This window comes from Lonchura striata, chromosome 9, assembly GCF_046129695.1.
Source record: "Lonchura striata isolate bLonStr1 chromosome 9, bLonStr1.mat, whole genome shotgun sequence".
Taxonomy (NCBI): domain Eukaryota; kingdom Metazoa; phylum Chordata; class Aves; order Passeriformes; family Estrildidae; genus Lonchura; species Lonchura striata.
Window position 1 is genome coordinate 21,413,288 of NC_134611.1, and position 14,351 is coordinate 21,427,638.

The 14,351-nt window shown below is 39.7% G+C and overlaps 1 protein-coding gene across 3 annotated transcripts; it reads left to right on the forward strand.

Annotated features, from left to right (window-relative positions):
- Positions 1-1,203: 1,203 nt before the first annotated feature.
- On the forward strand, positions 1,204-13,793 carry RWDD3 (RWD domain containing 3). Of its 3 annotated transcripts, XM_021525575.3 has the most exons (5): positions 1,231-1,303; positions 1,919-2,010; positions 6,549-7,027; positions 7,730-7,845; positions 7,944-13,793. In XM_021525575.3, exons 2-5 carry the CDS (start codon positions 2,004-2,006, stop codon positions 8,056-8,058), a joined length of 717 nt encoding a protein of 238 aa, XP_021381250.1. In that variant the 5' UTR covers positions 1,231-1,303; positions 1,919-2,003; the 3' UTR covers positions 8,059-13,793. The 3 variants fall into 3 exon arrangements, with proteins under 3 accessions (XP_021381243.2, XP_021381250.1, XP_077641581.1); XM_021525568.3 differs by lacking the exon at positions 1,919-2,010 and having other exon boundaries at positions 1,204-1,303; XM_077785455.1 differs by lacking the exon at positions 1,231-1,303 and having other exon boundaries at positions 1,576-2,010.
- Positions 13,794-14,351: the final 558 nt, after the last annotated feature.

Sequence of the window (14,351 nt, forward strand, 5' to 3'; positions counted from 1 at the left end):
AATATGCCTATATAACTTAGATCAAAATTACAATGTGCTTATATAGCTTGAGTTACAAGATACCAGTATAGCCTGATGTATCTATATAACCTGATATCAATATAACTTAAATAATTACTTTTTATATATCTATATAACTTGCTATCTAGATAACCTGAATCAGTTTTTTATATCTATATAACCTGATATAAATAACTTTTTATACAATGTAATATCTAGCATATGGTTAACTAGTTGTTTAATGCTGAATAGACAAAAAAGAAGAAAAAACATGTCAGGTGGATAGCTTCAGAGACAGGTAAGTATAGTACTAATGAAAAATTGGCAAATGCAAAGCCAACTGGCCACAAAACAAAGAATTTAGGCCAGTCAAGACCAGACCCAGGAACACTGTAACTGCGCATGCTCCAAAGACAAAGTTGAATAGTTCAGATGTGAAGAAGACCTTGGAAGCCTTCGTCAAAGACCTCCGATGAGCCCTGAACTGGGGAGGCACAAGCCTCTCTAATGGTCTAATAACCATGAGATCATATTATGTAATGTATGGTGCCTATATGATGTTGTAGTGACACAGCACCACTAAGCACCAGTTCCTGTATAAACGTACCACAGCCCGTGACAAAGGTGGGTCAGCAGGTAGAGATATCCTCCTCACCACCAGGCTGCTGTGAACAAATACTTGCTCTGTAGACATTGCTCTCTGAGGATTTATTTCCAGCCTATCTTCCAGGCATCATAATGGTACTGTTGGCACAGCGCTCCGCACCTTGGGGCAGGGACGGAGATTCAGGTTCGGAGTGCTCGGGACTGGGCCGGGCGGACGGGAGGAGGGACAGGGACAGGGACAGGGCCGGGCGGACGGCAGGAGGGACAGGGACAGGGCCGGGCGGACGGCAGGAGGGACAGGGACAGGGCCGGGCGGACGGCAGGAGGGACAGGGACAGGGCGCGGGGCCGGGCGGACGGGAAGGAGGGGCAGGGACAGGGACAGGGCCGGGCGGACGGGAGGAGGGACAGGGACAGGGCGCGGGGCCGGGCGGACGGGAAGGAGGGACAGGGACAGGGCCGGGCGGACGGGAGGAGGGACAGGGACAGGGCGCGGGGCCGGGCGGAGCCGCCATTTTGTTCTCCTCCCTACGGCGCGGTCCGGGCCGGCGGCGCCCCCTGGCGGTGCAGGCCCCGCGGCCGGCAGGGGGCGCGGCGGCGCGCGCCGGCGGCCATGTCGGAGCTGGCGCGGGAGGAGCTGTCGGCGCTCGCCGCCATCTACTGCGAGCCGGGCGCCTGCGAGGTGCTGGCGGCCTCAGGTGATGCGGCCGCGCTCCCTGTCCACAGCCCGGGCTCTCCCGGCCCGACCCGGGCCCTGGAGGAAGCGCTCGGGGCCGCTCCCGGCGGGGCTCAGCACGGGCGCGGGGCTCGCCGCCGTCGCTTGCCGCGGGTCCCCGCCCCGCCGGTGTCTGCGCTGGCGCCTCGCTTGGGGCGCGGGGCCCGCGGGCCCTGCGCGGTTCTGGGCAGGGACCAGCCTGGGGCAGCGCAGGGGGCGGCTGGCTGCTCTCTGGGCAGACAGGCAGGTGAAGCTTGTTAACGAGACCGTGTATTTGTCTGGCAATACTGAGTAGGGTACAGCTGTTGCAGTGCGTGAGGAACATTGGGTTATCTCTGTATTTTTCTGGGTCAGCTGACTACCTGGGCACTGTGATGTGCCAGATGTTACTCCTGCTTCAGCCAGATGTGTACGGCTGTAGGTTTTACAGGGGACCCAGGCTGCTGTGCCGTGTCTGTCGGGGTTTGTAGTACTTGCTCCCATCAGCTGCTGGATGCTGTAGACAAGGAGTGCTGGGAGTGTAGATGCCGTGATGGTTTCTGCGCCACCTATGGTGACCACTGATCAGAACACAGTACTAAGAGATGTTTTTTTTCAGTCTGTGCAGTACAGTGTTGTGAAGATGCCCCTTCAGCATCAATCTCAGCAGTTCCAGTGTACAACAACAGCTCAGTCAGGCTTAAATGTCAGGTAGGATATGCAAGTGTTGGTGTCTAGATTCAGGCTTTTCCTAAATTTTGTGCCTACCACAGATGTGACAACTCGTAGATATTTTTTGGAGAGAGATACACATGCACATATCCACAAAGAGTAAGCCTGTATTGTGTACCGCAGGTCCCTGCTGTCTGGGAGCCTTTGCAGAGTTCTGCCCAGCACAGCGATGGACAGGGAGCAGCTTCCTGCTGGTTGGATGGCAGTGAAGTCCTGGGGAATGCTGCTAAAGATGCATGTAGGGGCCTGCTGTCAGATTTTGTCTGCACAGGTACCTATTCAGCCCTAAAGAACTGGGGTTGATAAGGAAACTTTTTTTACTGTGAGGGTGACTAAGTGCTGAGGGCTGCTGGGAGAAATTGTGGAGTCTCCCTCACTGGAGATATTCAGAATATGTGGATATTGTCCTGGGCAGCTGTGCTGCTGTAGGTGACTGCTTGAGGGGAGAGTTTGGATGAAGGCATTAATGTCTGCAGAGAGCACAATTAACCACAGTCATCTAAACCCACCAATTTTATATCTAGATATACATGACACACCTCCTGCTCCAGTGCAGGCATGTAAATCTGCCATTTAATTTTTTAAATTGGTATTTAGGGTTGTATCTTTAGAATATGATCGATGAAATGTTTCTACTGAGCTTTATTTTTAAGTGAAAAATTCCAAGAATGTTATTTTGGGCTTAGTTTGAAAAAGAAGTATCCAGGCTTATCAGATGTTAATCTAAAAAAACGTGAGCATATCTGAACATTGCACATACACATCTGTTCCTCTAAATCTTTTGAGAAATGCAGGCACGTTCTTCTCTGTGCTTCATATATGGAAAAATGATTTTGTATTTGTAAGTTACCGGAATCTAAAAGGTTTAAAACTCCTGCTGGACATAAAGTAAGGTGCCACAAGTGCACAATGGGAGTAGACTATTTATATTGATGTTATGTGATCTTGGAGGGCCTTTAACCAGGCTGTATTCATGATATGGTAAGATCAGGTATATTTGATAGGTTTGCATAGTTTTCTACTGGAATTGAAAAGACTATTTTACAATAATGATTATTGGTATTTTTCTTACTCTTGGAATTTACTTGTTGGAGCTGCAGAATCTCTAGTCAGTATACAATTAACTTGTGCTCCAGTCATTAGATTACATTTGCTTTATCTCTTCAAACCATGTAAATTGTCATTGACCAAGGGTGCACAGACATAACTTCCAGGAAGACTGTTATGTTATGCAATCTCTAAGACATTAAGAGTAATTTGTGTGTAGATCCATGGGATCAAAAAGGAGGCCACTGGGGATTTGTGGTTTTGAGGAATGTAAGAGAATGCTTTTACAGGTCTCTTGGTATGGTATAAACTTTGGCTTTTTGGAATTTAACAATGAAATATTCAGAATGTAAAATGTGTTTTTATCAAAACCAATGTGTGGATGAATTTAAATAAACTAATTACAGCATATCTTTTTTACCTTACATATCTATTTGCAAAGATTAGTGTTACAGATATAAATCCATCATTTAATTGTTAATCTCTTTCTTTTGGTCTGTTCACCAAGCTTGCTATAAAAATATATTTAGATATTCTAAGCTTGTACATTAGTAGGTGCCATTTTCTGAATTTAAAAATAGACTGCATGTGTTGCATAAAATGCCTTTGGGCAGGAGAGGAGGGGGATATCTGTCTGCTTGACATGGAACATAAGAAAAAAATCTGAAGTACGCTAGAGCTAAATATACTGATAAGCATGCTGCTATGGGGGGAAATGAGTTAAAATGTATTGAGTTTAGTCTGATTAGCACATTAAATGCCAGCAGAACAGTCATACCCAACCTTTTATTTCAGAAATAATCATCATGTTGCTGTGAAGACAACTCAGCCCTTGTAGCATGTGCAAACAAAGGAAATATTTCTTTGGAGCCAGGTTGCGCAGGGCGCCGGTGGTTTGCTCTTTGTTCTGCCAGTGTCTGCAGCGCTGGTGCAGAAAATGGACGCTGCAGGGTTTAAATAAACTTAGATGCTGTAGCCCTGCAAAGGTTTTGAACCGATTCTTCTTTTTGAAAGTAAGTCTGAAGCAGATGTAAATGAGCACAGCTGGGCTTTTCCTGATGGCTCAGGGTGATACACCTTGGGATGCGAGGCTGTTCTGCCTCCTTCAGATTAGTTCATCGCAAGGAAAGGTGTGAGATTTTTGCACGTTTAAGAATAACATCACTGCAGCAGGAGGCCCTTGTCGGAGGGGCAGGTTGGTCTGTCTATCCCTCTGTTGCTTCTGAGTTGGTGAGATATGTTGTGACAAGCTAGTGGAAAAATCCTAGGAGGATTATCAGAAAGGTAACATGCTTTTCTGTCACTGTAATTAAGCTGGTGATAGTGTTTTTCAACTTATATAGGCTGTTTATTTTAAAATCTTGTGACAACATAGTTTAACACAAAGTGATTTGCAGGCAGGATTTCAGTAACGCCCCATTCAGACAGGTGCCATCTGGCTGTGTACCAGGTGGGGCTGCCCTGAGTGGGGGCAGTTGAGGGGCATGGGCAGCAGCAGTGTCTGGTGCAATGGTTGTGTGTGCCAGGAGGCTGCTGGAAGCCCCAGGACATGCAGGGCAGGTTTGCTGCCTGTGTCTGTGATTATGTGTGCTGAGCCCAGCGTAATGGCAGAGGAGCTACTGCTGCTGGTGCCCAGGAAGAAACATCTGCCAGGGCAGCAGAAGACAGAAATTAGGAGTGGGAAGGCTTGACATCCTCCTTGGTAGCTACTGACCATGTGCAAAAGTCTTCTTCCGAGGCTGGTGTTTTTCTGAGGAATACATTTGTCTTAAAAGTAGTATGGAACCTTTGATAGGGACTTGGATGATAGAAGACAAACTCTTGTTGGCAGGAAATGACTCTTTTGGCATGTGGTGCCTATAAATATGGACATGGTTGGGTGTGATTTCATTGAATTCACTGGAATTGCATCTACTGCTTTCACCACTGGATTTGACTTGGAGACTTCATACTCCTGCTAGAATTTGATTTTTGTTGGAGGGTTTGCTGATATTATTTTGTGACTTCTCTGACCTTGAGAGTTCTTTGTGTGACCCAGGAAGGAGGTTTGAAAACAAGCCTTTGGATAAGCTCTCTAAAGTACTTCTATCTGTCCAAGTCACTTTTAGGTTCTTTTACTTTTTTAAGGTTTCAAATATAAAATCGTACATTTTATGTGAGAGGCACTTTGAGAGGTTGGTTAGTGGCATCAGCAATACTAATCAAATATAATTCATCTGACTGTCATGTAAAAGAAGGTAAGGTAAGGTAGAGGGGGAAGAGTGCAAGTCACTTCAAAAGACCTGCTCTGAAACTCAGCTCTCCTCTAATCTGCCTTTCAAATCTGGCTTCTCCTGCCCTCATAGAGTGAATCAACCTGACATTTTAGCAATCTTTGAAAGAAAAGGAGTGAAGTGTTTAGAATGCATCAAAGGGGTGAAGCAGAGAACATCTGAAGAAGATCATCTTTTGTCTGATTGATACCCTCTTACTTCATGGCAGAGGAGTGAAAATAGGTTAGGTCTTTGTCCGTGCTTTTCACTTTGTCAAGTTTTGTATTGTTTTTCTGTGGAACTTCTGGTTAAGAAGGCTTAATTTAATGAAATACTGTAAATAATTTTCATATTAAGCATCTTTTATTATATGAAGTATCATGATGATGTGATCTTCAGCCTTTCCTGCTATGTACTTAGTGTATCCTTTTCACTCTGAAAATAATTCTATTCTTCAGTAGACTTACAACAGATTTTGAACAGCTATGATGATATAGAAACATACATTAATATGAGTACATGCATATTTATTATATATGTAGTATCTAGGGTCAGGTGTCTGACAGAGATGGTTTTCTTATGTCATTCCAACTGTTGTAGAGGAGTTGGCAGAAAAGATTTAAGTGTATTTTCTCTGCAAGCTGTAGGGGACAAAGGGTCTGACTTCTTTCTTTCCGAGTCTTTGCTTAGTGTGGAACTGCTTTTGAGTGATTGTCTTAAAAAATACTTGGTATAAGTCTGTTTGCCTTGCATTAGTATTGATGTTAGAAGTCTTAGAGATTTCTTTAGGGGTAAACTTAGGGCAGTGCTGAGTCCATCCAGAAAAGTCACTATTTTCAGTTGCCCTTGCTTTTGCTGTTGAGTTGTGGAAGCTGAGTTATGTGTTTGAGAGAGACAATTCTTTATTACTGGCTTGTCTAGACTTTGAAAGAGCCAAAAGGTGTGAATGCTTTTTAGAATGTGTTAATAACTTTTCTTCTACTATGTTATAGAAGTGTTTCATTTCAGGATTCCCTGCAGGTATAGATTGAGCCATTGGTTGCAAGCTCCCACCCTGCAGGAAAAAAAAACCAACAAAACAACCCACCCCATTTTATTTTATAGGAAATGTCAATTATTTGAGTTGAATTGTTAAAGAAAATAACATGATTTAATGATATATATGTATTTCAACTTCAAGAAAACTATTAAGGTTGGGGTTTTCTTTCTGTTTTCCAGAGATACATGGAATCTCATTTCGAATTCAAATCAGTGTGAAAGAAGTGCTGAATACAGATGTACTTTTAAAGCTGTTATTTCATTTACCAGTCAATTACCCATCAACTCTACCAGATATTTCTGTTAACTCAGACCAGCTTACAAGGGCCCAGTGCATGGATGTGAAAGAGAAATTACTTGAACAAGCAAAGAAGCATCTTTCTGAACCCATGGTACACGATCTGATTCTTTGGGTACAGCAGCATCTTAAAGAAGTCATTATGCAATCAGCAGCAGTTTGCAATGAAAAAACTACTTTGTCAAAAGGAACAGAAGATGGTATCTGGATGCTCCTTTTGCATTTAGATCACATGAGAGCAAAGGCAAAATATGTGAAAACTGTGGAAAAATGGGCTTCAAATCTAAGGCTGACTGGAAGACTGATGTTCATGGGCAAGATAATATTGATTCTTCTTCAGGGTGACAGGAGCAGCATTAAGGTGCAGGAACAATGAATGCTGACTAGTTCTATCGATTTACCACTGAAACCTCCATGTCTGAATATTTTGTGTGTGTTTTTCTAAGATTAACAATTTTGGAAGCAAATTGATCATTATGAGAGTAGGAAGACCCAGCAACTTTATTCTGTATTTAAGAAAAAGAAAGTGTTCTATTCTGTCTACAGTGGTAGCTGTAGACCTGTGGCCTGTATTGCTTTGCTTCCCACTGGAATTAGACCTCATATCCTTTGTTTCCTGACCTTAATATATCTAGATTCAGTTTCCCATGTTTCCCAAATGCCCCAGGAAGTGGAAAAATTTTTGGTGAGGAATTAATAATAGACATATTTCTAAATCATTGCTAATGGTCTCTTTCCTTGACTTAAAACCACGTGCTACTCCTAGTGCATGCCTGGGCTTTGAAAATCTTGTCTGTACATACAAACTCCCACTGTCTTAGGTGGGTTTTTGTGGTGATGTTGGAGGAGAATGTTTTGGCTTTTTAACTCATGTTCTCTTAATCAGTTAGGCCTACTTAGAACTGATGAATAGAAGCAGTTGTACACTTTTTGGCATGGCACTTTCAAAGTTTCATTGCTATGTTCTGAAAAAAAGACTACATTTTGAGTGAGCTTTTGCATTTTACTAAACTTTGGAAATACTAGGTGACGTATAATATTTTGGGATTTTTTTGTCATTTAGGAGTACTTGATTCTTCAGAAAACTTCTAAGGTAGATGTGGACTCAAGTGGAAAGAAATGCAAAGAGAAAATGATGAGAGTGCTTTGTGAGACAGAAGTACAGTCCCAGCATAAAAGGTATCATTTAGTACTGTTGTGGATAGAAAAGTAACAGAATCGATAATTACATTCTGACAAATCCAGGCATATTCATGAGTTTCCCTTTTACAATGTAGGTTTCAAACGTTTGAAGTCAAAGAATACTCAGCACCGGAGGAGCTACAAAAGGAATTTGAAACTGCAGGACTTACAACTCTTTTCTCTGAGTTTGTGCCTCCTCTCTTAAAATAAAATTAAAAGAAACCACTGGACCTTTGACCAAAGCAGTAATTGACTGCAGATGCTGATGGAAGACAAAAGGACTAACGTGGCAAAATAATGTTGAAGCTTTTTTTTAAATTTTTTTTTTTGCAAAAAATAGCAGTAGTAGTCATCCTTTTGCAAGAAAAAGGCAATTAATACATTAAGAACTGGTAATTTTTTGACATTTATGTCAAAAATCAATGTGATGTTGGTTGTTATAATTGCATGGCAAGCATGAGAGACTGGGAAGAAATAATGCTAAAAAAATAGTCTTATATTCAGACTCTGTTTTATAGTCCCTGTTTTTCAATGTTCTGTTTCTTCTCTCTCATGGTAGAGTTTGTCAATAATGGCCTGTGAGAATGCATGATTAATTTTGTTTTGGAAGACTGTATGAAGATATTTTGATAAAAAACATAGCAAAACCACATTTGAATATGCGAGGACAGCATATACTTAATGTCCCTTAGGAGTTCATCTGCTAATTTTTTATTCTCCCTTTATTGACTACAAATACTAGATAGCTGATTTGAAGGAAAAGGTCATGTTGCTTGAGGCCTGAAAAAACTTAGAAGTGTCTTTTAGAATGTTAGTTTTTATTCTAAAATTTGAAAAACATCCACATGGAGGATTTAAATTGATAAAAAGCTGAGGTAGAGCCAATTGTGTATTTTCTTTGATAGTTTACAGATGTCTTTTTGCACTTTATCTGGTTTTACTGTCTGTGCAGCTTCAGTTATCTTGATTCAATTAAACTGTTGGAGCAGTAAGTCTTTCATGTTGTCTTTCATGTTTACAGACTTCAGTTTTCCATCTTTCAAGGCTTCTGCCAAGTTGTTTTGTTTGTTTATTTGGGTTTTTTGGATTGGTCACTGGCTTTTTCCAACCTGTAATTTTTTAAATCAGTTTTTTGTGTTCTACATCAGTAGAGGTTTACCAATTATATGCATAATTTATGAATTGTGCAAATTGTACAAGTTCTGTTTACCTAAGGAGGATTGAATATTTATTTATTACGATTATTAATGTGTGTCCTTTGGTTTCTGTTTTACCTGAAACCATTCTCTAACAAGACTAGATAAATTATCCAGTAATAAAAATTTTGCAATCGCAATTTTCTTAGTAGCTAGCACTGCCATTTGCCATTTCGATTGGCTTTAGCATGTAGCATATGCTTTACTGCTGTCTAAAATTCTCAGAAGCCAAATGTCTCATGTATTCTGTAATTAAACAGATTTTATCAATTCAGTATAAACTAATTTATTTCCATTGTTCTGGGGGAAGACCGGTACTGTTTTTTTAGTTCCGAAAGTGTGGTTTGGCAAATAATTATGCAAGATCTGATTTCCAGTTTCATGCTCAGACCATGAGATCATAACTCTTCCTTTATATATTCTAGAAAAGCAACTAAAGCAGACTAGAAAGAGTTTTATATTTTACTGTTTGAATTATCAGATGCATAAAGGGTTGTATATTGTTTGAAAGTTTTCTGAAGTTTTTCAGGAGTTTGGTGATTTTCCTAAGGCAGAGTGTCTCAAATATGTATGTTGTTTTATGTACTGATGCAGATTTACTGAGATAATAGCAAAGTTTTTCTTAGTGAATCTTTCATGTTTACCACATACAGTACTTCAGGCTCAGTAGAAAAGAGACTGGGTTGAACAGGTTTTACAAATCTGTTCTATATTATTTTGAAATTGCTTCTTGAGGGACAGGAAATCTAATTTTCCATCATTTCAAGTGCATGTGAAGATGAATTCTTACTTTTACAAAGAAGAACAAAACAGAAGTATCTTTAAAATATTAAAATAACATGTATTTTAAATTACAGTTTCCAGAATCGAGCTGTTCTCAGGTGTTGAAAAAATGTGTGTCAGTGCCGTATAAAGTTTTGAAAAGCTGCAGAGGGTCTCTCCTTATACTGTGTGACAGATCTGACAAATACCAAACTCAAGAAAAGGCCTATGCATGTATAGCATAAGAAAACATAATCAGTATCTCTGCTAAATGTTGTAAGATTTTGCCAGATACATTGTAGATCTGTAGATTTTAGGAATCGGGTTGAATGGCATTACCTACTCGTGTGATCTCAAAATGCATGCAACTTCAAAAATAATTGAGACATAAGTTGTGCCTTTCTTGCAAGATTAGATGCAGATTAACTGAAGTTTTCCTCTCTACTAGGAAAGCCTTTTTTGGTGTCAGTGGCTGCCAGTTGCACTTGAATATAAACCCATGTATTTTTTTGAGTTTTACTGCCTGATGCCTTCTTGGTCAACTGGTTGGCCAGAGCTGGCATTCTGCAACAGCCAGGTAAAAAGACAAAGTTACAATTGGGTAAGTTGCAGCTCTCTCATCTTCCTGCCAAATGAAGTTGTTGTAAGAAGCTGGACCATTTCTTTGTTTCAGGAGTTGGAAAATGCAGTTTATACAATGGATTTTTACCATAGTTGAATTTGTTATTCACTAGCTCATACTGGACAAATCCACAAGTTCACTGTAGGAAAGGACTATAATTTATAGCTTGGTTTGATGTGCTTCAGGAGAATTACAAATCTGATCAGCTTGATAAAGTTCAGACAGCAGAGAACATGAAAACTGATGTCAGTCTGATTCTGTTAAAGCAAATGCTTTTGCCTACCTATCAATCAGTCAGTTATTTTGAAGAGTAAGAGGATATCTTCTGTTCAGACAAGTAAACAATATTTTTAAAGGCTATTCTTTTGGAAGGATGTTGCAGCTGTCTGTTAACTGATGGTTTGTTTGCATTCATTGTAATAAGAGATGAGCTAGCCTGTGAGCCTCTGGGGCACAGAAGTCATCAGAATGGGCCCTGTGGTGCATGTTCTGCCTTCCAAGGGAGCTGAGGCAGACACAGAAGAACAAAATGCACAGATACAGAAGGTCAGGAGGCAAGGAAAAAATGCATCATTGTGTAAAAAGTTAGTGAAGCGTATATAACTATTGGAATCTGACAATTTAGTTGCAAGGAAGAAGAAATCCACAAATTAAAGGTAATTTAACAAATTAGAAGCTAGCTTTCTTGTGGATGTGGTGTTATAAATAGTTCTTCAAACAGCCTGGTCAGTAAAGCCTTGTTTTCTGTGTCATTGCTAGTTTCTAAGCTATAGCACACACGAAGCCTTCCCTGCAGGAGATGCATTCCTGATGGTGTTCTCCCAGGTGGGTTCCCCTGTGCCTGGTATTGATTGTGCATAAATGGATTATTTCTTGCATAAATCTTTAAAAGTATGAATAGCATTTTTTCACCTGTTACCTTCTTCATCAAAGTCATCGGTACTTGGTTTCTTTCTCATTTTAATTGAAATGACTTAAATTCAAAATTTCTAGGAAATCTTTGTAGCATAAATATGCTTACTTCTATGGACAGCACAGATTTGTAACCATCATTTCTTTTAAAAATCAGGCTAAAATGAAAGATGTTGTAATAGGAATGACAACTTAAAAAATCAAATTTTTTTAGGACAAAACAGAGGTTTGATTGGTCTTTTTGAATACCATGGCTTATTATTGAAGAAAACTAAAAATAAGTTGAGGAAACAAGAATGATTCAGAAGAGGGAAATAATGAAGGATATCATCAGTATTGGGAATTCACCTGATTTTCATATTTAGTGTCAGTACCACCACCCCTTAATTTGTTATTTGATGTTACAGGGAAGACAGGACACTGTAAGAACTCATACATGAAAATCCTTGACACAATAAATGAAAAATAACTGAAAGTAGATACGATTTTTTTTGTGAATAAGGTTGATTTTTGTGGTTTTGTAGTTACATCTCGTTTTCCTAGAGTAAGAGTATTTCTCTTTGGGTGTGAATGACCCACCAAAATCCACTGAGATGAGTATAAATTATATGCAGCGGTACTATAATGAGCCATAAGAAACTTCACAGTGGAAAAAATATTTTGTTTACATTGTTTCTTTTAAAAATAGTTTAATAAACCCTACATACAGATGATTTAAAGCCTAGTGTCCCTTGATTTGTTCAGCTTTATCTGTGAAAATACAAACATAACCGTGCTATAGTACATTTGAAATAAGATGATGAAATGTTGCACTCACTGTATTTCTGCCAGAGTTTGAGACTGAAATTGCTTATATTATGAAATAGTGCAATTGCTGGAATCAACTTTAATATATCTTATAGTAGTACTAAGCATTATCTTCCTGTCTTTTTGTGTATAATACATGTAACACTGGCAGCACAATGCTATGGTGTTGTATTTTGTATGTATACTTAATTTTTGTTATCTTATGCAAGAGTGATGATTGTTTATATTCTTAATTATAGACATAAATGGAACTTGGAATATAAATATGCTGATAGCATTTTGCAGCTATTGTTCTCTGCTATATTAATGTATTGGCTTTTATATTAGTTTGTGTTGTCTGACTTCAAAGTATTAACCTGCAGTGAAGAGAACTCTTCAGGGTGACAAAAACATTTTCCTAAAAGACATGAATTTAAGGAATTATTTGGACTCTAAAGATGAATCCTTTAATGTTTTGAGTTAATTATGCACTTGGATGCTTTAATTTTATGCTAATAAGGTAGCAACTTCTGCACTTTTGTATTTTCTTTGTATTTCTTAATGCAATACCAGTAATCAGTTTGTATCCTGTGTTACAACATAGCTGATCATGGAATTTGGGTCAATATTTTATTAGTATTTTCCATTATAAATATCTAGGATTCTTTATATGTATACATTATTGTCTATTATAACTTGAATGCAAAGCATTATTTTAGGATGAGACTCATTACAAAAGAGCTCTGCATTAGAACAATAACTCTGCTTTATGCTGCTTTTCCTTTTGTCAACTTTTACATTCCTGCTGCTATGGGAGGCTGTCCAAGGATGAGAGTTTTCTGGAGCTGAGCTTAACAGGCCAACCCAGTGTGTTACATGAGATCTCAGTGCCAGCTGGGTGGAGCAGGGTGCTCTGCAGGCCTTTGTGGGACCACTTTTGATAATGTCTAACTGCCACTGAAGGGATTAGCTGGATATTTCTTGGACTTTGTGTAGAGAATCAATGGAGTGAATTCCACCAATGCAGAAGAGATGAGTGGTTGGCTGCTGCTTGATCTGAACTTAACATCAGGAAAGCTCTCTGGTACTCCTTTTATGTTAATGCCACGGAGGGTAATAAGCTGAAGTTTACACATATGCTAATCGCAGGGAACACTGCACAGCGAAATCAGTGCCACAATTTTAAGACTGAAGATAGTAAACTCAATGTACTTTGACCATTTTTTAGTTGTGCTTAGAAAAATTATTCTGTGGTCTCTGATCTGTTACTCATCTGTAGTGGTGTACAGAGGCAGGGTGCATTTTTATGGGAGATGGTGGTGTTATGACTACCTTTCAGCCAAGATACAATAAAAACCAGTTATTTTATTGAAGTAAAATAACTGAGTTGCTTGTGAGAACACTGTCCACGTGAGATACTGAACAGCAGCTGAGCTGTATGGATTGAGCTGTGCCAGAGGCTGATTTTTATTTGGTGGAAGTGGAGGTGTTAGAAAGGAACAGACGACAATAAAAACACTGGTGATGTGGCTCTCAGAGAAGCCAAAAGGAAGGGGTTTTTGCATTGATTTCTCTCTGGAAAGAAGTTTCATAGTATGAGCAAAGAAGTTGCTACTGTATCTGAGCTTCAAGTAGAAATGTCTGAAATAAATATGCAGTTTCATTGTCATTTTCTCTTTTTAGCACAACCGGCGTGTAGAACTGAGAACAAGTAGTGGAAGTTTTCACAAGTATAGAAATGACAAACCTCACTGAAGAGCTGTAGGCTGTCCATGAAGGAATTAGCGCAGTTCTTAGAAATTGTCCTCAAATGACTCAGAAATGACAGAGACTTTGTAGAGGCAACAAACTCCAAAAGTCTCATGGTTTAAAAACCAGGCTGTTGTGGCTCCAAGCGGTTGGGAAGATTGATGGAAGAGATGACCAGCAGCTCCCAGAAGAAGATTTTCTACAAAATTTGGGCATTCTGGAAAGAAAGGGCTAAGGGGGCTCACAAATCACTTCTGGCGAAAAAGGATTTTGCTTATTTGTGGAATTGGAGAATACAGGTAAGTGTTTAATTTTTACAAGACTTTTTCTACATTGATACTGTAGACACATGGTATAGGGATTTTTAGATGGCCTTGCACAGTTTTTAATATCTGGGGAACCTGATGTATTTCAGTTCCACATCAATTAAGAAGATTTTTGGGTGATATTGGTGGTCAGTGGCGTGAAAAGATGTA

Coding starts and splice junctions, on each gene's coding strand:
- RWDD3 (XM_021525568.3), top strand. CDS start 1,219: ATGTCGGAGCTGGCGCGGGAGGAGCTGTCGGCGCTCGCCGCCATCTAC. Junction 1,304..6,548: donor CGAGGTGCTGGCGGCCTCAG/GTGATGCGGCCG, acceptor TCTGTTTTCCAG/AGATACATGGAATCTCATTT. Junction 7,846..7,943: donor GTACAGTCCCAGCATAAAAG/GTATCATTTAGT, acceptor TTTACAATGTAG/GTTTCAAACGTTTGAAGTCA.